General features: G+C 45.6%; 1 protein-coding gene across 1 annotated transcript; it reads right to left on the minus strand.

The window, feature by feature from the left end:
- Positions 1-6,938: 6,938 nt before the first annotated feature.
- LOC142104235 (protein S100-P-like) lies at positions 6,939-13,449 on the minus strand. Its single transcript, XM_075188804.1, has 2 exons — positions 13,234-13,449; positions 6,939-7,146 (listed from the first exon to the last, which is right to left on the minus strand). Exons 1-2 carry the CDS (start codon positions 13,369-13,371, stop codon positions 7,015-7,017), a joined length of 270 nt encoding a protein of 89 aa, XP_075044905.1. The 5' UTR covers positions 13,372-13,449; the 3' UTR covers positions 6,939-7,014.
- Between the last annotated feature and the right edge of the window lie 13,739 nt (positions 13,450-27,188).

Consider the following 27,188-nt stretch of genomic DNA (forward strand, 5'->3'; position numbering starts at 1 on the left):
CAAATGGACATTATATTGCTACGCTCCCAGCTGGCTAAATTTTCCACTTTGCTTTTGGACCCACTTAGGAGACTATCAGAGACTGTTTCACTGAAATCTAATACTGTTGATTTGACCCAGCCAACTCTGTCTGCTGCTGAATCCATGCCGCCAACACCTTGCAATAATACCATGTCAAATTTGCATTTAACTAACAACTGCAGTTTAACTAATGCCCGGTTCACAAGTGGGCCACGCCCCCATCTGACCGAAGTGGAGCGACAGCGCAGAATAACCAACAAACTGTGTCTCTACTGTGCCAGCAATGCACATTTCTTGCAGAACTGTCCTGTCCGTAGACCACGTCAGCTTACTGAACCATCACCTGTTGTTTCCTCTCGGCACTCCAAATCTGTTTATGCTCCAGCATTCCTGTTCTCTGCGAAGAGACCCAATCTGCCAGCTCCAGCCGCCTGTTCTGAGGCACCCACTCCCTCTGTCTCCGGTGCCGAGGTGCCAGCCTCTGTCTCCGGTGCCGAGGTGCCAGCCTCTGTCTCCGGTGCCGAGGTGCCAGCCTCTGTCTCCCGTGCCGAGGTGCCAGCCTCTGTCTCCCGTGCCGAGGTGCCAGCCTCTGTCTCCCGTGCCGAGGTGCCAGCCTCTGTCTCCCGTGCCGAGGTGCCAGCCTCTGTCTCCCGTGCCGAGGTGCCAGCCTCTGTCTCCCGTGCCGAGGTGCCAAACTCTGTCTCCCGTGCCGAGGTGCCAGCCTCTGTCTCCCGTGCCGAGGTGCCAGCCTCTGTCTCCCGTGCCGAGGTGCCAGCCTCTGTCTCCCGTGCCGAGGTGCCTGCCTCCAGCTCTGAGGTCACATCATCTGCCTCCAGCTCTGAGGTCACATCATCTGCCTCCAGCTCTGAGGTCACATCATCTGCCTCCAGCTCTGAGGTCACATCATCTGCCTCCAGCTCTGAGGTCACATCATCTGCCTCCAGCTCTGAGGTCACATCATCTGCCTCCAGCTCTGAGGTCACATCATCTGCCTCCAGCTCTGAGGTCACATCATCTGCCTCTAGCTCTGAGGTCACATCATCTGCCTCCAGCTTGGAGCCTGCTGCCACTGTGTCCGGTCCCGAGCCTGCTGCCACTGTGTCCGGTCCCGAGCCTGCTGCCACTGTGTCCGGTCCCGAGCCTGCTGCCACTGTGTCCGGTCCCGAGCCTGCTGCCACTGTGTCCGGTCCCGAGCCTGCTGCCACTGTGTCCGGTCCCGAGCCTGCTGCCACTGTGTCCGGTCCCGAGCCTGCTGCCACTGTGTCCGGTCCCGAGCCTGCTGCCACTGTGTCTGGTCCCGAGCCTGCTGCCACTGTGTCCGGTCCCGAGCCTGCTGCCACTGTGTCCGGTCCCGAGCCTGCTGCCACTGTGTCCGGTCCCGAGCCTGCTGCCACTGTGTCCGGTCCAGAGCCTGCTGCCACTGTGTCCGGTCCCGAGCCTGCTGCCACTGTGTCCGGTCCCGAGCCTGCTGCCACTGTGTCCGGTCCCGAGCCTGCTGCCACTGTGTCCGGTCCCGAGCCTGCTGCCACTGTGTCCGGTCCCGAGCCTGCTGCCACTGTGTCCGGTCCCGAGCCTGCTGCCACTGTGTCCGGTCCCGAGCCTCCTGCCACTGTGTCCGGTCCCGAGTCTCCTGCCACTGTGTCCGGTTCCGAGTCTCCTGCCACTGTGTCCGGTTCCGAGTCTCCTGCCACTGTCTCCAGTTCAGAGTCTTCAGCCGCTTTCTCTGTTCCTGAGCTCCAGTCTACTCCAAAGGGGGCGCTGCCCTTCCAGTCTGCTCCAGAGGGGGCGCTGCCCTTCCAGTCTGCTCCAGAGGGGGCGCTGCCCTTCTAGTCTGCTCCAGAGGGGGCGCTGCCCTTCCAGTCTGCTCCAGAGGGGGCGCTGCCCTTCCAGTCTGCTCCAGAGGGGGCGCTGCCCTTCCAGTCTGCTCCAGAGGGGGCGCTGCCCTTCCAGTCTGCTCCAGAGAGGGCGCTGCATTTCCAGTCTGCTCCAGAGGGGGCGCTGCCCTTCCAGTCTGCTCCAGAGGGGGCAATGCCCTTACCGTCGGCTCCAGAGGGGGCGCTGCCCTTACCGTTGGCTCCAGAGGGGGCGCTGCCCTTAAAGACTTCTCCAGAGGGGGTCCTGTCCCTCCAATCTGCTCCAGAAGAGTTGCCAGTCCGTGCGGTCCAGCCCGAGTTGCCAGTCCGTGCGGTCCAGCCCGAGTTGCCAGTCCGTGCGGTCCAGCCCGAGTTGCCAGTCCGTGCGGTCCAGCCCGAGTTGCCAGTCCGTGCGGTCCAGCCTGAGTTGCCAGTCCATGCGGTCCAGCCTGAGTTGCCAGTCCATGCGGTCCAGCCCGAGTTGCCAGTCCATGCGGTCCATCCCGAGTTGCCAGTCCATGCGGTTCAGCCCGAGTTACCACTTGGTGCTGTCTGCCCTCAGGCTTCTCAAAGTGCTGTCTGCTCTCAGGCTTCTCAAAGTGCTGTCTGCCCTCAGGCTTCTCAAAGTGCTGTCTGCCCTCAGGCTTCTCAAAGTGCTGTCTGCCCTCAGGCTTCTCAAAGTGCTGTCTGCCCTCAGGCTTCTCAAAGTGCTATCAAGTCTGCCGCCCAGTCCGGGCCAGCTCCCAAGTCTGCCGCCCAGTCCGGGCCTGCTGCCAAGCCTGCTGCCCATTCTGGGTCTCCTGTCAAGCCTGCCACCCAGTCCGGGCCTGCTCCCAGGTCTGCCACCCAGTCCGGGCCTGCTCCCAGGTCTGCCGCCCAGTCCGGGCCTGCTCCCAGGTCTGCCGCCCAGTCCGGGCCTGCTCCCAGGTCTGCCGCCCAGTCCGGGCCTGCTCCCAGGTCTGCCGCCCAGTCCGGGCCTGCTCCCAGGTCTGCCGCCCAGTCCGGGCCTGCTCCCAGGTCTGCCGCCCAGTCCGGGCCTGCTCCCAAGTCTGCCGCCCAGTCCGGGCCTGCTCCCAAGTCTGCCGCCCAGTCCGGGCCTGCTGCCAAGCCTGCTGCCCATTCTGGGTCTCCTGTCAAGCCTGCTGCCCAGTCCGGGCCTGCCACCAAGTCTGAACTACCACCTACCTTCAATGGGTATATACAGCAATATAATGCTCTGATTAAATTTTTTATATCCTATTTACCATCAGTACCTGACCTCCTAGATAGCCAACGGAAGCAAGTAAATTACCTGTTGTCCAATTTTACAGGGAAAGCTCTGGAATGGGCCAGCCCCTTTGTTGAGACCAGAGATCCCATCCTTTCCGATTTACAACTTTTTTGTGAGGCAGTGGTCTGTGCTAGCATCTCTTCATCCACTGTCTGCGCTAGCGTCTCTCCTTCCACTGTCTTTGCTAGCATCTCTCCTGCCACTGTCTACACCAGGGGTTCTCAAACTACGGCGGCCCGCTGAGGACATATATATGGCCCGCCGGGCATAGCCGGATTAAGGGGGGCACTACTGATTTTTTTTTTTATGGTGATGGTGGCGGCGGCGGCGGCGGAGGGGGGGGTTTGCGGGCGGGTTCGGGGCTCCGTTCGTTGGTGGGGGGAGCAGGGTAGTAAAAAACACTGAATGACAGGCGTGAAGTCATCAAGTCACGCCTGTCATTCAGTGAGGAGCAGCGCGGAGAAGACCAAGAAAGAAACAAGAAGACAGGAGAGAAGAAAGAAGCTAATAGAAAGGTAAGTAAAAAAAAAAGGGAATAACGCAGAGAGGCACAGTAAGGAAAAAGGGGGAGAAGAGAGGCACAGTGAGTAAAAAGAGGGACAAGAGAGGCACAGTAAGGAAAAAGGGGGACAAGAGAGGCACAGTGAGTAAAAAGGGGGACAAGAGAGGCACAGTGAGGAAAAAGGGGAACAAGAGAGGAGCAGTAAGGAAAAAGGGAGACAAGAGAGGAACAGTAAGGAAAAAAGGGCACAAGAGAGGCACAGTGAGTAAAAAGTGGGACAAGAGAGGCACAGTAAGGAAAAAGGGGGACAAGAGATGCACAGTGAGTAAAAAGGGGGACAAGAGATGCACAGTGAGTAAAAAGAGGGACAAGAGAGGTACAGTAAGGAAAAAGGGGGACAAGAGAGGCACAGTGAGTAAAAAGGGGGACAAGAGAGGCACAGTGAGGAAAAAGGGGGAGAAGAGAGGCACAGTGAGGAAAAAAGGGGACAAGAGAGGCACAGTGGGGAAAAAGGGGGACAAGAGAGGCACAGTGAGGAAAAAGGGGGACAAGAGAGGCACAGTGAGTAAAAAGGGGGACAAGAGAGGCACAGTGAGGAAAAAGCAGGCCCATAGTTCCCATTGAAATATTGGTAAATTTGTTGATTTAACTTTACTACATTTTAAATATTGTATTTGTTCCCGTTTTGTTTCTTCACTTCAAAATAAGATATATGCAGTGTGCATAGGAATTTGTTCATAGTTTTTGTTTTTACTATAGTCCGGCCCAAAAACGGTCTGAGGGACAGTGAACTGGCCCCCTGTTTAAAAAGTTTGAGGACCCCTGGTCTATACCAAAATCTCTCCTTCCACGTTCTATACCAGCATCTCTCCTTCCACAGGCTGTGCTATCATGCTATCATCTCTCCTTTCACTGTCTTTGCTATAATCCGTCCTTCCACTGTCTGTGCTAGCATCTCTCCTTTCACTGTCTTTGCTATAATCCGTCCTTCCACTGTCTGTGCTAGCATCTCTCCTTCCACTGTCTATACCAGCATTGCTTCTTCCATGGTCTATACCAGCATCGCTTTTTCCATGGTCTATACCAGTATCTCTCCTTCCACGGTCTATACCAGCATCTCTGCGTCCACAGGCTGTGCTAGCATCTCTCCTTCGACGGTCTGTGCTAGCATCTCTCCTTCCACTGTCTTTGCTACCATCTCTCCTAACACTGTCTGTGCTAGCATATCTCTATCCACTTCTATGCTCGCATCTCTCCTTCTACTGACTGTGCTAGCATCTCTTCTTCCACTATCTGTGCTATCATCTCTCCTCCCACTATCTTTACCAGCATCGCTTCTTTCATGGTCTATACCAGCATCTCTCCTTTCATGGTCTATACCAGCATCTCTACTTCCATGGGCTGTGCTAGCATCTCTCCTTCCACGGTCTGTGCTAGCATCTCTCCTTCCACGGTCTGTGCTAGCATCTCTCCATCCACTGTCTGTATTCGCATCTCTCTATGTGCTTCTATGCTCGCATCTCTCTTTCAAATGTCTGTGCTCGCATCTCTCCTACTGCCTATGCTAGCATCTCTCCTTCTACTGTTTGTGCTAGCATCTCTTCTTCCACTATCTGTGCTAGCATCTCTCCTCCCACTATCTATACCAGCATCGCTTCTTCCATGGTCTATACCAGCATCGCTTCTTCCACGGTCTATACCAGCATCTCTGCTTCCACGGTCTATACCAGCATCTCTGCGTCCACAGGCTGTGCTAGCATCTCTCCATCCACCGTCTGTATTCGCATCTCTCTATCTGCTTCTATGCTCGCATCTCTCTTTCTACTGTCTTTGCTAGCATCTCTCCTGCCACTGTCTGAGCTAGCATCTCTCCTTCCACTGTCTTTGCTATCATCTTTCCTTCCACTGTCTGTGCTAGCATCTCTCCTGCCACTGTCTGAGCTAGCATCTCTCCTTCCACTGTCTTTGCTATCATCTTTCCTTCCACTGTCTGCCCTAGCATCTCTCCTGCCACTGTCTGCGCTAGCATCTCTCCTTTAAGCTCCAATGGGACAGGGACTGATGTGAGCGTGTTCTTTATATAGCGGTGCAGAATTAGTGGTGCTATATAAATAGCTGATGATGATGGTCATGAAAGGGTTACTTTGCTGGTTGGATTATCACAATCAGTATTCTGCAACATTGGAGAACTATGTCATAATAAACAGTTTATTTCTCAAATATATTTAGAATGGTCAAATCAACAAGATTTGGACATAAGTAAATACATTGCAAGAAAAGTGTATTTTAATGATATATGAAAGATATATGGTTAATCATTCTAGGAAACATGCCAGGGTTTGTGGCAGCTTTTTTTAATACAAGGAAGATATGTATTAAGTGGTGAAGCCTCCCCCACATGGTATACATTTGGCACCACCACTGATGTAGGTAAGGGAACACACAACAATGGCCAAATCACAATAATCCAGTTATTCAGGTGTGATAATGAATAACCAGATATCAATGCCAGCGATCTCCTATTGTCCTTAACCGTCGGAAAATTATCCCAAATATGTGGCAAAGGGAGATATTGTTCAACTCATTGTTCCACCATACCTGATCCATTCCCATCCAGTCTGGTAGGACTTTGATTTAGTGTGAATAGCCCACACATGATACAATCAATGACCATTGTAGTGGAATTTACCACGATGACCAACCAAATCGCACCGCTAATTGTGAAGTTAAGAATAAAGAATGGAATGGAGATTGTTTGTGAATTATATTTAAATGGAAATTAAACAAATTAACTATAATGTTTTACAATATTATAACACTACCACGTCACAAATGAGGAGGCCAGTGAGTATTTTAAACTGAAGATGGAGCAATAATAATAATAATAATAATAATAATAATAATACTAAAAAGTAGTAATACTAAGTACTTTGGTTGATGGAAATGGAGAGAGGGGTTTTCACTGAACAGGTTAGAAGGTATTTATTGGAGAAAGAAATATGATTTTGAAGAACACATTTCACGTAAAAGGGGGGACAATTACTCTTAAATGATCTGATCTATTAAAGTGGGACATTTTCCAAAAGGTTTATTTTTTGTAGGTGGTCATTTAAAAAAATATCCCCAGGAACACAGGGTCAGACCATTAATTATTTTGCAGCTCAAAGAGCAAACTCTTTTGTTAGTATAATGTTTCCTTAGTCTGTTTTGATGCTTTTTATGTTGTTCTTATTCTATATTAAAGCTGTGTGTCTATTATAAAGTGCTGTATAGAAATACTTAGAAACATATATCAGATTTACTACAGAAGTTTATTATTTAACAATAGTACACCATGACTGGTTTAAATCATTTTTTTACGGCTTATTTCAAAAACTCTTATATATTCTATTGATCACTATAGACACAAGGACAATAAATTCATTGAAATCCATTTGAAGGTTGCTATTTTCATCCAGGTCCTTCATAATTTTTTCACAAGCATCCTTATCTTTTGCTTTCTAAAACAGAACAAGACATTTTATTAGAGTTTAGACAATTATCTGTTAGTTCAAACTGACCTATAGATGTTACTAGCAAATTAAAATACTAGAATTTATAAAACACAGTTCAACAGTATTATCTGTATTTATACCATGTTTATTATTTTCATTACTAAATAATTTTATGCTGATAAAGAAAGAGGTCCGATACAGGCAAGCTCAAACAACCACATACCCAACAATGAGTGAATCGTATTATATTTGGGCATGCCTGAAAATTCGGTCGCCAGATGATCTCCATTGTCTGAACAAACTAGAAACTGATCCTATCACACAAGGTTGGTCAGGGGGTCAAAATTGCTGCATGTGGGAACTACATTAACTTTGCTGAACCTGTAGATTGAAAAAAGTTGTTTGAGGTTTATAAGCCTGGCATCTATATCATTGGTTTATAATTATAATACAGGGGTGGAACAGTTCAAGACCTTTTCCCATAGCAAATATTGCAATCCAGGCCCTCACTCTGCTCTGAAAAGAGCAGATATGGAATTATGTGTGGTGCAGTGCATTCACCTTCTTCTAAGATGAGAATTCCGTTCTGTATCATTGGGCACCTCTTACCTTCGTGGCCCGTAGCAACTGCAAACCCTGCACCGATGGTAGTTCCACCACTACTTATAACATAAGTTACCTTAAGCTGATAAATAGGTATTACAATATTTGCAGTAAATAAAAGATAAGAACTGCAGGAAGTGAAGCATAAGTGGATGAAGCGAGGCTGATTAATTAGACCCACTGTAGCTGTTACATGAGAGGAAAGCGCCGGAGTAGATTAAAGTGCTACGGAATTTGCTGGTGCTATATAGATAAATGTTGATGATGATGAAGTGTCCTTCAGACCAGAAATACTGAATAGACTACTGTATGACCAGTTTAGGCATTTCTTCTGTGCCATGTCACATCATATCAGTGTCATAGATGTTTGTTGTCCCAACTACCTCTACATGCCATCTGGGTAAAATAATAGACAAGATGCAGCCTAACTACAATCCATTGTTATATGCATGTAATATAATTATGTGTGAATAATATATATATATATATATATATATATATATATATATATATATATATAAAAAAACAATGATGTACAAAATGCTACCCCCTCACCTATCCTCTGCAGCCCTAAGCCCAGTTGTATGTGACCTTTCCCCAAATCTGATCCGGACGAGTTCTAGTAATGCAGAAGCCTTCCCTCTGTAGAGCAAGATGAGCTGTTTTTTTCAGAACAGATATAGACGACCATTATACATTTATAGAATATACAATGTATGTGGAAATTGTGGTAAAAGATTCAACCCACAGACCCACGTATTTGGAAAATCCAGTGCTTTCACTTGTACATTGTATCACACATTGATGAAATCACTTTCTTGAAGCTCTAATTGTAACACATTTATAATTGACAGAACAATATATGAAAAGTACATAAATGATGAGGTCTGATGTTTTCCCAACATGTAATTACTTTACATTTACAAATTAATACAAATTATCAAACTGGCTGCTAAATTCATACTGTTTGCTAAGAGAGCAAAGTAAAACAAGTATAATGGCGTGTTCCACTCCTGAGCGCTTATTTACATAATTATACTGGATAAAACATCCCATACCTCCCAACTGTTTTCGGTGGGACAGGACATTTAGGGCTCTGTCCCGTTGTCCCGCACAGGGTCATGTTTGTCACACAGGTGGGAACATTGGAAGCTATGGTCAGTCTAGTGCTGTTAGGCAGTCCTCTAGGGGCATGACCCATAGCAATGCAGCCACGCCCCCTTTCCCACTGTTGGGGATTGAAATGCTGGGAGGTATGACGTTCTCCTACAGTCCATGGAAGTGCAACTTTCAACATCTAAATGCAATGTTAAAAAATGAACTCTATTCCTAAAAGAAACCGTAGCTTTTTGCCACCTCAGGCCCAGGCAGTAAAATTCTCTAGTCCCATTAAGTCATACTTGCCCACTCTCATCAGAATGTATGGGAGACTCCTGAATTTCAGGTACGTGTCATGGTAACTAGAGTTCTTGACCCAGCGTTCTGCCAGCTGTTATCACTACTCTCGAGGAGCGGAGTCTAATGTAGCGACTGGTCTTCTACAGGGACCCCCGCAAAAGGGTTTTTGCGGCGTCACCACACAGGTCGCGACCCTCAAGAGAGTGCAGCAGAGCATCGGAGTACAACTAAATATAGAGATAGACAATAATAATGATGCGAGAATGCACAGGAGAGCAATTGTAAATATGTATATATATATATATATATATATATATATATATATATATATATATATATATATATATATATATATATATATGGTAGTTGTAGCAGCAACTGTCCGGCCAGGAAAAGAGATGAGACAGATGCTGTAGGATAAACAAACATAGGTAATGTTATCCCATATTAGGCTAACAGTGTCAGTCTAACAAGAGAGATATAACATGGGCTGTAGTGGGCAGCAAGAGGCAGTTACTACTGACAGCATGAGAGATGGCCAGCGAGTAATTAGGAAAACAATAATAGAACAAAAGTCAATGAGTGATAAGTTTGCCACGGATGTGGCTGCAAGTATACGGACAAGAGGTGAGAAGGAGCGGTCACTACAGCATACAGCAGGAGTCAGGTTTACCACGGAAGTAGCTGAGAAGTATCCGGCCAACAGGTGAGAAGCAGCGGACCCTGCAGCATACAGCGGGAGGCAGGTTTACCACAGAGGTGGCTGAGAAGTATCCGGCCAACAGGTGAGAAGCAACGGTCACTACAGCATACAGCAGGAGGCAGGTTTACCACGGAGGTGGCTGAGAAGTATCCGGCCAACAGGTGAGAAGCAGCGGTCACTACAGCATACAGCAGGAGGCAGGTTTACCACAGAGGTGGCTGAGAAAGATCCGGCCAACAGGTGAGAAGCAGCGGTCCCTACAGCATACAGCAGGAGGCAGGTTTACCACGGAGGTAGCTGAGAAGTATCCGGCCAACAGGTGAGAAGCAGCGGTCACTACAGCATACAGCAGGAGGCAGGTTTACCACAGAGGTGGCTGAGAAAGATCCGGCCAACAGGTGAGAAGCAGCGGTCACTACAGCATACAGCAGGAGGCAGGTTTACCACGGAGGTAGCTGAGAAGTATCCGGCCAACAGGTGAGAAGCAGCGGTCACTACAGCATACAGCAGGAGGCAGGTTTACCACGGAGGTAGCTGAGAAGTATCCGGCCAACAGGTGAGAAGCAGCGGTCACTACAGCATACAGCAGGAGGCAGGTTTACCACAGAGGTGGCTGAGAAAGATCCGGCCAACAGGTGAGAAGCAGCGGTCACTACAGCATACAGCGGGAGGCAGGTTTACCACTGAGGTGGCTGAGAAGTATCCGGCCAACAGGTGAGAAGGAGCGGTCACTACAGCATACAGCAGGAGGCAGGTTTACCACAGAGGTAGCTGAGAAGTATCCGGCCAACAGGTGAGAAGCAGCGGTCACTACAGCATACAGCGGGAGGCAGGTTTACCACTGAGGTGGCTGAGAAGTATCCGGCCAACAGGTGAGAAGCAGCGGTCACTACATCATACAGCAGGAGGCAGGTTTACCACAGAGGTGGCTGAGAAAGATCCGGCCAACAGGTGAGAAGCAGCGGTCACTACAGCATACAGCGGGAGGCAGGTTTACCACTGAGGTGGCTGAGAAGTATCCGGCTTACAGGTGAGAAGCAGGTAGAACAGTCAAAAAACCAGTGCAATGAGGCAGGAATGCTGAGAATAACTGCAGCCACAGGAACAGAGTACACAGCTAACACGAGGAGGTGAGAATCAAGATCAGACAGTTAAGGAGGGGTCAGAGGTGCTTAAAATAGGGAAAAGGCTAATGGATAGCCAATACCAATAAGGGGAAAGCTATAAAGGACCCTCCAGACCTGCACATGCGCAGAAACACAGTCAAGAAGGTGGACGGCCGCGGTGCTGCACATGCGCCGGAAGAGGGGCAATTGGCCTAACTTTAGGTCTAAAAGTCAGGTGAGTGACAGTACCCCCCCTTTAAAGCTGGACACAGAACACTTAGATCCGGGTTTACCGGGAAACTTGGTGTAAAATTTCTTCAAAAGTGTAGGGGCAGAGGGGCAATTGGCCGAAATTTAGGTCTAGAAGTCAGGTGAGTGACAGTAGGTCTCCGTACTCCCGGGAGAGCAGTCCATTCTCCCGCATCCTGCCCACTTCCTAGTGAGCTAGTGAATACCATGGGATGCTCACAGTCTATTTCTGTGAATTTAAAATTGTGTACATAGGAGGGATTTATAAAAAAAAAATAATATAGCACAGATAGAAGTGCATAAACTATCCCATATAAATCTCCCTTTTCGGGGCTGGGGGGCAGGGGGACATCTGCCCCCTGGGGCCGGTCCTATAGTGAGCTACTGTGGGCTGGAAAACTTGGCTACCTGATTTTTGTTCCTATAAAATCTTTCTAATGGGCTGCTGAGCCACGTCTTCCCCCCCAAGCTAATATTTGACAGCCCTCTCCTGTCAAATCTCAATCAGCAGTTTTATAAATATTCTCCAAATGTGCTTCTTTTCTATGACAAGTTTGTCCTTTGGTTAACAGCACACACAAAAAAATAGACACAAACATACAACCAAACAAAAGTGTTATACATCACTAGGGTAGACCACAGTGATGTCACAGTCTCTCCCACTACCTTCTGGGTTGTGGACGAGACGGGGAATTCCCTACACACTCAGTAGCTGTATCTTAAACCAGATCTTTGAATGAATAACTATTCAGTCTGGTTTCACAAGTTTCTTCCAAGTCACAAACAACACACAATATCCAGATATAGTCATAACATTTGCAAAGCTGCTCATGGTCACGTTTAGCAAAGGGACATAGAGAACATAATCAGCCAATAATATGATTATTTTATTATATACAGCATATATGTGTATAAAATAACCAATATGTGCATTTTGAATGGTGCTGTAGTATAATCTCATGCTGATTTGTTCACAATGCTATAATGGGCTAATAGTCTGATATAGCAGTGTGTGGGGTTTGCTTTAGGATCCCATCCCATCTAATTTAGCCATCATGTGTGGCCAAATTAAAAGATGATCCTGTCTCTTGAATCTTAGATTAAGGAGCAAGATTGGCCCTGGTGTGGCCACTTTGTATATGTAATATTTGATAGGAAATGATCGCAAATAGGGACAGATGAGTTTAAAGGGGCAAAACCAATATTTATACCAGGCAGAGATGTATAGTATATTACAGTCTGCGCTCTTTTTTTTCAGAAATGACTCTTGTAGCACCTGTTGGCAGTGATGTTATATGATTCTGCAGCCTTCGAGGGAATTTACAACCAAACCATAATTTAAGCTTAATTAACATTAAGTAGGTTGCAGTTTCCTAAGCTTCTGATCTATACAGTTCATTATTTTTATATTGCCTTATTAATACAAATTTGTGTTTTATAGGCTGAAATTGTTCATACAGAATAACAATTAATACAGTACAATCAAACCCCCAATGTTTACATTCCCTGATTTTACACTTTTTCCAGCCTTTAAACAGTTTTTTTTACCCTGATTTTACACTACAAAATTTACCCAGAGATATTTGCTACAATGGACAGGTTAAGTAGACTTAAACCCAGAAATATATGTCCCAGAGGTGGGAGACCTTCACCAACCTTTCTAGTTAGTCAGAAAATGATTCAGGATTTAATCACAGAAGGCTGCCATATTCCTGTCGATCTCACATTCTTAGCCACTGACATGTAAACTTATTTTCATAAAATATATTGGAGCTTCTGAACCAAAGATGGGAATATTAAAGAAGAACTCAGAAGGACAGACCACCATACACCTGACTTCTCCTTAACATTACAGTCTGTCGCTACAGTATATTTAAATACTGGATGATTGAAGCCCTGTTATTTTATGGAGTTAGTTTGACTTCAAGAGCACAAAACATATATACCAAAAACAATAACAGTGTCCTTCTAAAGATAAATGTCTACGCATATGTGTGTATACTTATATTGTACGTAATTTAGCAAGAATCTTACCTGTAGCATCCCAGGTAATTCTTTCTCCATTAAAGTCTTTACTTCCCCTTTGGTTAAGGTGTTTTTGTTGCCCTCAGTACGGGCATATCTGTGAAAGACATCCATTATCATTGCCATGGCTGTTTCTAACTCCGTCATCCTTGACACTGGAGAGTTTTCTCAGCTTGTTCAGCGGTTATAGGCAGAATGTAATGTCACAGACTGATCTATTGCTTATATAGGGATTGTGTGCCACATCTATCTGGTGATCTGCCAATACTATGTTGATATAACTAATGCTGGGTGTAACTTTCATACAAACAACGGCAATAAATAAAAAAAAAATATTTAATTAATCTTCATCAGTGATTGGCCAAGGTCGACCCAGTGCATAATTAGAAGTTGTTGACTTTGTGCATAGCCAATATCAGAGAGGAATTACTGGCACACCCTCAATTTATTGAGACCAGTTTTTATGAAAATGTGAAACTAGATCTTATTTAATCCAGGCTGTACTAGTATTCTGAATTTCACACATGTGAAATGGAAACATACTCGCCAAACTCAGGCCAAGAAACTTCATGGTGTTGCAATATTCTGCTACTGATTTTACATCTATCATCCAATAGCAATAAGTTAGGCTGAAATAATTGTTTTGTTTTTTAAAAAAAACTTTAATGCTAATCTGTACTCAGACCCTCCAACGTGATCCCATCAACCTTGTACAAAATAATTCTATTGAAGATAACCAGGCTAAATTAATGAATTCATTAGGAAGAAATGTATTTCTCTCAGTTAACTAATGCAGCCTCAGTAATGGCAGTAGGTAAAAAAATTGGAGCAGAACATTCTTTACTTATAGATGACACTGTCATGCGTTGTCCTAAACTTGAAGTTGTACACCACACATTTGTATGGAACTGTATTAGAAAACCATCCTTTATTTTTCTTGGAAAAAATAGTTGTTGATAAAGTTGAAAAGAAAAGTAAATACAATGCAAAAAGTTAAATTATATGTGTGAAATATACGTAAGGGTTTATTCTGTAAATTTTCTGTATCTATACTATCTCTGAGTGTTTTCTAGATACACTGTCTAGTAGAGTGTAGATCGCGTGTTCTAAGGCTCTTGTCATTGTCGGGGGTTGGCTGTATTCAGTTCTCTGTTTTCAGTCCCCCCTCTGCTACTTCATGTTGCTGCCGGCAAAAAAACACGCACCAAAATTTTTTTTACTGTGTTGAAGCGAAAAAGAGGTGTAACTGATGAAGAGTTAACTGCCGATAAAAAAAAAAAATGGCAACATGCCATTCTACACACACAGTGGCAAAGAAAGAATGAGGCCTTCGCCTTTCTCGATTAGTGGCAGATCAAAAAATGTTTCTGAGCCTTCTTCTTGTACGATCACTCGTGACCAAGCAAGACCAAGTAATTTGGCGTCTAAAAGTGGTGCACAACTATTGTTACGCGTGAAAGCCGAGCTGCAAGATAACAGTAAGGCATTAGAGGATAATGTATGCTCAGAATCAGAAATGACACCAATCCCTGTGGAGAGTCCACCCACCAGTGGTATGTGTAATCGTGACCATTCTGTTAGTGTACCCATAAAGAAGGGCCCTTTCAGCAGTTCTGCTGATGTGTGCCTGAACAGCCTGAATGTAGCCAATAATAATACTAAAACAAAACTTCCAGTGCTAATTGTTGCTCATAGATCAATAGAACAAAAATAGAAAGTCCATGTAAACACATATATTCTTCAAAAAGTGTCCATATAACTAAATTTCCAATTAGGTGGGTTTCATGGGAAATGATTCTTCTACTTCATAAATGGTGACTTCACAATAGTGTACACCTCACTATCACCTTCGTAACTAAGATATAAGATGGATCTATCCTACCGGATAGATGAAGTATTAAGGCGTTCAGAATATATAGAGAACTTCTTCCAAATAATGGATTTCCAAAAAATGGATTTATAATCTTCCCTTCATCTCCCACATCGATATCCACACGGTATGGTATTCAAGGAAAAAAGGAACAAAATCTAGCGTTATATTGTCTTATGTTCCAATTTTATTAAAAGTCACAATAAAAAATAAACTATAACACTAAAATATAATCCTAAAATAATGTGTATGCTCCTACCGGAGATCAGATAGTCAGCGCATAAGTCAGATGTGAATCATACCGGGATGAATAAATCACTCTCATGCCGTCCACATGATGACCAGTAAAGCACTTCACACACTCTGCAATGGATCAGTCTTATCACTCCAATGCGTTTCAACCATCTGTTGGTCTTTGTCAAGGAGATAAGACTGATCCTCGATAAAAAGCTATTTATACCGGAGGTATCCAATCCAAACAGAGTTTCCGTTCACTACACAATTTATATCAAAATACAAACCGAAATGAAACAATACAATCCTAAAATCGGAATCGCTACATTTTCATCCAAATACCTACATTATGGCATAGTTCAGACGCGCTCTTAGCTTCACAACGACTATACCGGATATAAAGTATAATCATCATTATAAAGCAGTTAATCCAAATGATGCGTTTCAAGCCTCTCATATAATGGAACGCAAGTTTTTGGAGGAAGCCCAATCATTGCGTACATATAGACCGGAAGTGACGTATCGTTAATGTCACCAGACGGTCATGTGATATAGTGCGTGTCATGCCTCATAACTAATGGTACGCAAGAATTTCATAAATATCACCGGGCAATCATTTGATGTAGTGTGATTCGCACCTTATAAATAACAAAACATTCGGTTTTATTGTAATGGGCATAATAAAATTGTAATACAGTGAGTGTAGCCGGTGATACACAAATTGAGGATGCCACTTTGGAATTAGAAGAGGATGAGGGGGAGATTTATGTAGGCGACGAGGGAGCTAATGAGGATGTTGACGAGGATGAGGTTTTTGTGTAAGTCCTGCACCAGTGGCAGCAGTTCTGGCACGTGACAAGAAAAAGACTATTGTCATGCCTGGGCATAACACAAAAAAATCCACTTCTTATGTGTGGAATTATTTCTACCCAAATCCAGACAACAATTGTATAGCCATTTGTAGTGTATGTGAAGCCACAGTCAGTCGAGGGAGAGAACTTAACCATCTTGGAACCTCATCTATGTAACGCCATTTAACAAGAGTTCATGGCAAAGTGTTGGGAAAAGCTGAAAGTTCTTCCAAAAAAATGACAAGCACTCCATCATCAGCTAAGACCCTCCGCTCACCGACATCCCGACGGCTACAAAATACACCCACCACACCATCCTCATCAATATCCTCAGTAGTGCTCGGAGTTAGCCCGGCATCCCACTTAGTAAGGCTGGATGACTCCTGCATTATAATTGATACCTCTGAAGAAAGCCTTAGTCCCACTACTGCTGCTGTTGCTGCTGCTGAGGGTGAATCGTCATCCCAGAAGAAGGCCAAGAAAAAGAGCAGTCCTACATTACAACAATTAACTGTGAAACAATCATTTGCTAGGGGAAGCAAATATGACAGCAGTCACCCAGTCGCCAAGCGACTCACAGACACCATGGCAACCATGTTAGTGTTAGGTCTGCGCCCAATATCCACAATAAATGCAGCTGGTTTTTCACAGTTAATTGAGGTTTTGTGTCCGCGTTACAGAATTCCATCGCAACACCATTTTTCCGTAAAGCTATTCCATAACTATACCAAAAAGTGTGTAAAAATGTAGAGATTGCGCTGAAAGTGCCATTCTGCCCACTGTCCACTTAAACACAGATATGTGGACAAGTGGAAGTGGGAAAACCAAAGACTATATGACTGTGACAGCCCACTGGGTTGGTCATTCGCCTTCACCAGCAGCAGCATGCACACCACTATGTAACATTTGTCACAGGCAGACCACTCTTTGTATCACCGGCTTCACTAACAGGCATACAGCTGACAATTTGTTACGAAAACTAAGAGATGTGATTGATACATAGCTTATACCACTTGGATACTCCCCAGGATATGTCATTTCTGATAATGCCAACAATATAGTGCGAGCATTACAGCTGGGTGAATTCCATCACATTCCCGGTTTTGCTAACACCATCAACTTGGTGTTGCAGAGCTTCCTAAGAAATAGCCGTGAGGTGCAGGAGATGCTTTCGGTGGCCCGTAAAATTTCAGGCCATTTCAGGCATTCTGCCACAGCATGTAGGAGATTGCAGCAGCTCCAAGAACAGTTTAACTTGCCCTGCCACCAACTTAAGAAATAGGTGTTAACTAGGTGGAATTCCACCCTGTACATGCTTTAGAGAATGGAGGAACAGCGCAAAGCCATCCAAGCCTATTGTACAAGCCATGACATTGGGAAAGGAGGGGGATGTATTTCACTCTTGCACAGTGTTGAATCCTTTCAGTGCTGTGCAAGGTGCTGAAACCATTTGAAGTTGTGATGTGTGAACTGATATTTCAGATGGTCATAGACTGCCTAGTTTGCCTGACCTTAATGCTATTCACATTACTGGAGATCACTCGTAAAGAAAAATCTGCCATTATAGCAAGAGACAAAAAATGCACAAAACTATGGGGCATATTCAATTAGATTTCTGATTCGCGGTAACGCGCGCTACCGCGAAAAGTGCGCGTTCTTGCGGGTATTACGGTACCGCATTAACGCGGATTTTCGTATGCAACCCTATGGGCTGCAAACGAAAATCCACGTTATTGCGGTAACGTGTATTATGTTTCGCGGCTGTTCCGGCGCATTACAGCGATTTGGAAAGCTAATTGAATACCCCCCTATGAGTCTCATCATTATAAGTCAGAATCAGAGCCACCTTGCCGACCTCACGTTTCCTTTTCGGACTCTATTTGCCCCTTCTCAGGAACAGACCTTCTTTTAGTTGGTGGGTAATCTTCTGACTCTACATCATATTCCTGTGTCACTCTTTTCATCTCTTGCTCCAATTCTAATGCATCCAACCAACAGGCATCAGTATCTGACTCAGATAACAGCTCATATCTATTGGAAGTAACTGTTACTTCTACACCTGTTCTTCCCTGAACCTTTTTCTTTTTCCCTGGTTTTTGAACAAGACTCCATTCACCTTCAGGTTTACGAGAGGATTTATCTTTTTTCCTCCTCCTATTCCCTATACCCTTACTCTCTTCACAGACACTGTTGTAGAAGAAGATGGTACAACCGTCTGTTGCTCAACCTGAAGAACCATTTCTGTTGGCTGTTGGCCACTTTCTGGCTGGTGACGCACTTGAGCTGTATCAGCCATCTCCCGCTGAACTTCGTGCTGTGCTACTATTGACCCTGACATTAATGCCTCCTCTTCCAAAGCCTCTTCTTCTACCACCAAACCCTCATCTGGAGAATCCTTACAAATGTTATGCCAGGCATCTGGACAATTCTTATGAGGGTGGCCAATTCTTCCACATAAATTGCATCTAACATTCACACAGGTAGCACTTACATGGCCAACCTCACCGCACAGATTACACTTAAGGATTGTGCAAACACTGGCCACATGACCAGATTTCCCACATTTAAAACATGTCCTGGGCTGACCCGCATAAAAACATACCCCTCTTTCACGTCCAATAAAGAAAGAATTTGGCAGATGGTGGGTTACATGGTTATACTGCAGCAGTTTTACCAAAACCCTCCAACCACCAGTCCAGACACCATCAGTATCTTTATTCTTTGTCAGGTCTGACACTAGATCACAATGCCTCCTGAGCCAGATCACAATGTCCTGGGGAGGCACTGCTTCATTCCAAAAATATATTGTTACATTGACTGGCTTGGAGATTGGAATAAAACTAAACTTATTCCAACCTTCTGCATCCCTAAACTTGCTGAAATTTGCCCAGAATCTACCCAGATCAGACATAAGTTTAAAACTCACATCATACCCCTGTCTATCTGGTAGGTTTATTACTGCCAATATGTTTGCTGGTACAAACCCCATTTGGTGACACAATAACTCTCGTATGACATATCTTCTGTCTGGCAACTCATCTCTGGTACCTTTGTTCCTGAATCTGACCACATTTCTCCTCCTAAAAGCCTGACCTGAATATTTCGTATTAGATCTAAATGATGGTGCCCTGCGGCTCCATGCATTCCTAGGAGGAACCTGACCAGATCCACTATTTGTATTATTTCCTTGTGTACTATTCTGTGTATGATCCAGTGCTGATTGACCATTTACGGTTGTGGGAATATCTGCTGATACCTGAGACTGTCCCACTCCAGATTAAGAGGGGAAATCTAGTGTAGTATCCGGTGAGTTGAAAAAAATGGACTTTCATACATTTACCCCCTGGACTCTGGCTCCATTTTCTGCCTGTACTTTGTCACCATTTTATTTGCATGAAAACGCTCCTGATTTTTATATACTTCTCCAACAGGTCCCAGCTGCTCTAAGACAGTATCAATGTCTCTTACAACAATTGCAAGGTCTTTACTTAATGAATTGAGTTTACCATCATATAAAGCTTCTTTGCTTGCGTTTGCAGCTTTTAGTTTATAAACATATTCAATCTGCTTTTGTATTGTCAGCTTTTTTTTCTTTAAAGCCTCCAATCTTTTTACAAGTGCAGGGATTTTATCTGCTAGGTGCAGCTCAGGTGCACGCTCTGCCCCTTTAAGACTTTGGGTCTGCCTTAACATTTCTCCAGACTGTTTAAAACCACTCAGCCCCTTTGATGTTTCTGGCCTTGGAGAATATCTTTCCTTAGTAATGTCCATTTTTCCTATATCACTGCTCTTTCTTGCCACATGTCTCTCAGTGACAGGTATACAAGTCTGCTGAGTTTTGCAAGTTGTAACTGCTATCACTGCTGCTCCTGTATGATTAGAATCTCCAGCTTGCAGCATAGGATCCTGGGTGTGTTGTAGCTGCAGCTTTACCCACACTTTGCTTTACTGGCACCAAGGGCTTCTCTGCTGATTGCAGCTTAAGGGGGTCCACTGACACAAGCTTTGTCACATTAATAGTGTTCCCAAGATCCCCTCCACCTAACTGGGATCTTGTGCGACCTGGGCGCACCAAGCTGGTTACAAGTACTTGCTGTTGCAGGTTTTCTTGCATAGTCTTTCTTTCCAGAGATGTTCTCCTCTCTCTCAGGGGAGGGGCTGTTTGCACACCAGGTGAGTTTGCTGCACTTTGTTTGCCCTCCTGTGGTCTTTGCAGTTTTTGTTGTGCACTTTTCTTTGATTATTTCTGTATTTGTTGTATTTCTTCTTGAGGCTGCTTCATTCCCTTTGTTTGAGGCTGTTGCATTTGTTTGCTGCTAGTTTGACATTCCAATCCTTTGTCTTGTTTAGTAATTACACTTACTTTCTGTGTCACATTCTCTTAAAAAGCATAGTATTGATTACCCCTCTCATGTAACGCCCTCTTACTGGTAATACTGTCCCACACATACAAACCATAAAATAAAGACACGGACACCGACTTAAGTTTGGAATGAAAAGGTCCTTTTATTTTGTTCTTATTATTATTATTTATTTATTTTTAATTATTTTATTTATTTAATTTTTATTTTACTTTTTTATTTTATTTTATTTCTATCAAAGCTATCAAAAGTTTCTATCAACAATTTGGATCTTTTTCTTTATATAGGTGGCAAAGAGCAGGGCAGCCAGGTAAAAACAACATAAACCAATAAGGTGGAAGATCGTCTCCTTTCCACCAACTCATGTTACAACCTTATCTATTGGCCGGTACTATCGACTATAAATTAACTCAATACCCTCTGGACTCAAACTGGTTAAACCCTTTCAAGGCAAAACCTGATACTCCTTACTAGAGTATCAACGATTCTGATAACGACGAGGTAATCAAGGCTACATCGCCCACACTTAAGTACCATATGTTTAACAACCATCTGACTGCCATGCTCTCCCACCACCGCCGTGTGTTCTATGGACTGCGTGGCCCGTCACCTAAAGAAAAAACTAACCCCCTCAACTCTGAAAAAATACTTTCTATGAACAAAACCGTTCCTTCTGCCGACAAATGAACCCCATCCGCTCTGAACAAATGTCTCCTGTCCACCGTTAACCCAGGATCACTTATAACTACACCTTGCATGCTTTTAACGTTCTGCCTCGCGTATCCGTTTATCTTTTTAACCACCCTTATCAATGCGGTCGGGGGAATAGATGACCTCCAGGACAAACGCGGTATTATGTTGGACCAACAAACCTTCATTGAAGGCCATCAGTCATGTATGTGTGCCAGACCCTCCGGAATGTTTATTATTAGATCCAGGGATTTACCTCTCCCCACGTCATTCCCCCCCCAAATGAATCATGACTATATCGGGGGTACCGCGCTCTGCTATTTCCTTACCCAATGTGGGAATCAACTCCGCCCATACCATGCCCCTTTTACCCAACCACCGGGTGTCAACTGGGTGCTTGAAACCGGACCACCTAGCTGCTTTTCTGCGTTTCGCTGCCCAAAAGACAAACGAATGTCCCACGACCCATATTCTCGTCGTCTTCACCGTAAAACCTAGAACAAGATAAATATTCTCGTCAAATCATACCCCTATCTGAGAACCGTAATGACCACCACCAAAGGAACCGTATTCCAATCTGTTATTAAATTGCTGAAATAGCCCCTCCCTACTAGAGGGGCCATTCCAGTTCAAATGACTCCTTCATTAGCTTACATTCACACCCTCTACGAGGGCCATTTGTTCAAAAAAAAATTTTATTTTCTTTTCATTTCTTTTATTTTATTTTATTTCGTTTTAACTCTTAAACAACCTGGAAAAGGAAAATTGGTAACCCACATGAAGGTAAAGACCCCTTATAACCCCGGGAGGCACACACACTAATCAGGCCTTGCCAAGGAAACAAGAGGAGAAAATCCCTTCACGCCCCCGTTCAACACAGCGAGCAGCATGGCCTTGGTCACCAAGTGATAGAAGAGAAAAGATAAGATGAAAGCGATAGATAATACTGAAAGACATGAGGAGATGCCATCCTGTGTATAAGAGCCCCCTTCAAAGGCTCATTTGTCAGGCCGTATGTATTTCTTATAGGACTGCGACTTCCATCTCCCCAGCGCTTGAATCTCAGTGACGGATGCACCTCTAACGGCAGCGGCCGTAGCGGCCCCTATCCTGAAGGAATGTGTATCATAGTCCCCTGGGTTCAGACCCATCTCCCCTAGGGCCCGTTTTAACAAGGCGTTAAACTGAAATTTGGTTAATGGGGTATTATCCATATGAATTAACCACAAACCCTCCCCTGGGGGCCGGAGACTAGCAAATTTATTGGCCAACATGACTGGGCATATAGATGTTCCTTGTTGCTCCGTAATTGCTACCCAATGGCCTCTGCCTAACTGATCCGTTTTTGACCTAACTATCTTACAGTGAATCACCTTAGGTTGTAAAACCACATTTCTAGACAGCAAAGCTCCACCTATGTCATTCTTAGATCTGGCCACTAGCTCGCTAATTCGAAAAGCACCGTGATTCGCTACTGAGAAAGCTAAACCAAAAAGCAAAGCCTCGTACTCATCCATAGCTAAATTATGTAATACCTCAATCAACCTAGCCAAAATTTGGCCGTCAATAGGGCGGCGAGTGTGATTCTTTAACGGCTGTATTCTGGACCAACCTTTCAAAGCCTTAGCTATAATAAATGACTTCGTGGGATCCTGCGTAACATTTAGTCTAGTCATAAATGAAATACCGGCTAACAGGGACCCCATCCTAGCTTTAGAAACCCCCTCGTTATAATGCTTCCACATAAAGCCCGTAATAGAGGGGATCTGACCTGAAGTGCCGTTGTTGACGGAAGCCTGGTAACACAACCACCGTTCCCATGCCCCTTGATAACAGTTTATCGTTGCCGGAGCCAAGGACGCTTCCGCTAGCCACCTTATCCCTATCGGATCATCTGCCAAACACAAGGGGGATACTGTGAGCCAGTTAAACGGGCCTGTAGGGCCAGAGATCTAAAACGTTGCCATTCAAACAGAGAAAGAGCGTCCGCTATCTGGTTATCCACGCCAGGAACGTGTCGTGCACGAAAACTAATGTCAAACTCTAGACATTTCAACACCAAGACTCGCAACAAGTTGATTGCCGGGCGTGACGAGGCGCTTTGCTTGTTAAAAGCCTGGACCACACCTAGGTTGTCACACCAAAAAACCACGCTCCTGCCGCGCAACCGGCCAGACCACAACTCCAAAGCCACGACTATGGGGAACAACTCTAACAGGTTCTGAACCAAACCCTCAGCTTCCCATGACTGCGGCCAAGGTGCGGCGCACCACTCCCCCTGAAAAAACGCACCGAAACCCTTCGAGCCTGATGCATCTGTATGTAAGTCCAGCGATGTACTGGATACTGAGGGAGCTGGCCATAATCGTATACCGTTGAAAACCTTTAGAAACCGGCTCCATATACCCAAGTCCGCCCTAATTTCTGCAGACAGCCGAACCTGTGAATGGGGACTGCGAAAACCTGCCATCGCCAGTTGCAATTTTCTACAAAATACCCGACCCATAGGTATTACTCGGCAAGCAAAATTAAACAAGCCTAACAAAGATTGAACTTTCCGCAAGGAGCAAGACGGTGACGCTATCACTTCTTCAATAAGGGATTGTAACTTAACAATTTTATCAGAGGGTAAGCGACAACAACCTTCCATCGTGTCAATTTCTATGCCTAAAAACGCTAAGCATGTGACCGGACCCTCTGTTTTATCTGCAGCTACCGGTACACCCATCACCCGAAATAGCGCCTGCGCAGCATACAGCGTGTCCTTACAACAAGGGGAGTCAGCTGGGCCTATAAACATGAAGTCATCCAGATAATGCGCTATGCCGTGGTGCCCCGTCCCCGCCCCCACACACCAGTGAAGGAAGGAACTAAATGCCTCAAAGTATGAGTATGAAACTGAACAACCCATTGTCAGGCATCTATCCACATAGTACTCGTCCCAGATTTTAAACCCCATAAATTTAAAGGATTCGGGATGCAAAGGGAGGAGCCGAAATGCGGATTCTATGTCCAATTTAGCCATTCTTGCTCCCTTGCCAAACTCCCTCACTATGGTTAAAGCATCGCCAAAGGACTGGTATACCACTGAGCTGATTTTAGGGTCGATCGCGTCGTTAACTGACTTGCCCGCTGGGTGAGATAAATCCTGAATTAATCTAAATTTACCCGGGGTCTTTTTTGGCATTATTCCGACCGGGGAAATGACTAAGTCTTGAATGGGGGGGGATGAAAACAGACCCACCGTGCGACCCAGGCCTATCTCCTTACCAGCCTTCTCCACCAGAATGTCATGGTGTACATACGCGGAGTGAAGGTTCCTGGTGGCGGAACCAGCCACCCCACTATCAATGGGGAGGCGAAAACCGTGGCGAAACCCTCCCTAAGGAAAGAGGCCAGCGCCGCATCCTGGTAAAGCGCCAGCCATCTACAGAGGATTGGGAAGTTAATGGAACAATCGGCCTTAGACAGCACCCCCCGGCCCTCCCCGCCCCCTACCGATGCCAACGGTGCCCCTAGGGCAATCTTTGAGGGGGTGACTTCCCCTACAATTGGAGCAAACATGTTTGTATCTGCACCCCTCCCCCCTCCCGCATGAGGAATTGTTAAATGCAAAGCACCGGTTCCTTGAGGACTGGGGAGCACCTCGTCTCCCCCCGAACTGAAACCTAGTTGATTGCGGAGGACCATATCCCATTTGCACACCCCCCATTTGGGCTCTATTCAGCCTCATCCAGATTTCAACATCTTTAAAGGGCATATAACGATGGCCATGCACCTTCTCGCGAAAAAGCTTGTCATACAACCTCCAGGTCCCTGGACGCTCACAACTATGCATCTCATTAATCAAATGGAGATACATCCAGATATCTATAATTGCGTCTGGTCTCGTTTCCAAATAACAGGCCGAAAAAACACAATATCCCGTTAACCAGTTGGAAAAATTTCTATACACGTCCTCACCAACTCCCCCCCCCCATGCACTTGCAGCCGCCAACTCTTTTTCCGTATCCTTTGTTAACTCGAATATATCCACATAGTAGCCCCGTTTGATCTTATCCCTCATACTGCGCCTAATTCCTATCATCAGCGCCAGTGCCGTAACTAGACATTTTGGTGCCCTGGGCGAGAAAGGGCACCGGCGCCCCCCATCTAAGTGGGAGTGTCATTTTCTGAGTGGGTGTGTCCAACCTCCTGTGGGGTGTAGCTAGCGCTTTACCAGTGCTAGACAGCACTGAAACCCCCTCGCTCCCCATTCTTCACATTCTGGCTTTGTCCTTGCAGAAATAAATAAAATAATACCTTGTATTTTTTTTGAAACGTTTATAATAAATCTATTAATTGCAGAGGTGTTTGGTTGCATATGGAGAAAAAGCCATAGCAGAAAGAAAGAAGTAATAATGCCCCTGTATAGGTCATTGGTACGGCCTCATCTAAAATACTGTGTCCATTTCTGGAGGCCATATCTCCAGAGGGATATAAATACAATACAGACTGTACAAAGAAGCCGGGACAGACTTTTCCTCATTCTGATCACAATCCGCGTTCAGTATTGTACACACTTATTTAGGCTTTGCGCACTCCCGAATTCAGCAAGGAACGTGCCCCGTAGAATTTGGGTACAGGGTTGTTGTGTTCTACTACACAGGACGCTGCAGGTAGGTACATATCTGTCAGCTCCTTCAGAGCCGGCTGGTCTGGTGGCATTACAGTTGGTCCCCCCCAATTTTACCATAACCAGCACTAGGCAAGCCAGGTAGATTTATAATGGTCAACGTCATTAATGCCCCTAAAACAGACCATAGCCTTCCAATACCTAAAAACAGTCAATTCTTATATAATCCTCCTTAGGGAGACACACTTTAAATCTCCTTACCCCTCATGGATGGGCACTTTTTTTTCATTGTGTTTCTGCTCATCTGCAGAAATCAACATCAATGGCATGGTGATAATTATAAACTGTAACATTAAAGTGTTAAAAGATCCCACCCTATCCCCCCCTCTCATGATACTTACATTTTCAGCTTCTTTTCAGTTTTTTTTCTTTCCTGCTCACTGATGCTTTTTTTCCTGTACAGCCAGCCCAGGCAGTCCTTGCTGTTTGAGCGCCTGCAGTCAAGCCCAGCCCCCTGTGTAAATCTCTGCTCCTCTGCTCCCAGCAGCATCATGACCTCTGATGCTGCAGGAACAGAGGGCAGATTTAAAAAGTAGGAGGAGCCGGGTGCCGGCCGCCATCTTGGATGCGCTGGGCGGCCGGCAGTCTGAATCTGAGGTCTGTTTATTTTTTTAAAATTTATTTTTTTCTTCCTCACACAGAGGTCAGTGCGGGCGGCCACTGCGCCCCCTTGGGACTGTGCTCGGGGTGGTGGCACCGGCCGCACCGGCCTCGTTACGGCTCTGATCAGCGCTGTATTCTCACACTTAACCAGCGGGCCTCCTGACGGTGCTGGGGGAGAAGACCCTAACCGATCCCTATGTTTCCTCTTACCCCCCCAAAATGCTCGCTAAGTATTTTTACTAGCTTGCGCTGCCCCTGTCTAGGGGAAGACGAAGTGGACTCATCACTCGTAGTTTCAATGGTTGGACTCGACAAAGGAGAATCACATACAGTGTAAACCTCATACTCACCATCCGCTCCCTGTGCCTCCAGTCGAACCGCTCCCGTTCCTCCCTCATTGTCCGCTCCGGTCTGCTGAGCACCTTGCTGCGTCCCTGCATGCTCCAACTCTTCCCCCCGCTGCTCGAGAAGCGCCGGGCCGCCTTTGTCTGCTGCCTCTGCCGATGAAGACAAACGTACCTGCGGAATTGGATGATAAAACACGTTAGCGTTTGCGGGAGGCAGATCGTACATGGTCTGATGCAGGACCCCTGCTGAGGCACCCACCGAGGATGCCCCCTGTGATGGCCCCTGAGACCAGCGGGCAGAAGGACAACCCAGCTCCTATCACCTTGCTGCTC

Source organism: Mixophyes fleayi, chromosome 1, assembly GCF_038048845.1.
Source record: "Mixophyes fleayi isolate aMixFle1 chromosome 1, aMixFle1.hap1, whole genome shotgun sequence".
NCBI classification, from domain to species: Eukaryota; Metazoa; Chordata; class Amphibia; order Anura; family Limnodynastidae; genus Mixophyes; species Mixophyes fleayi.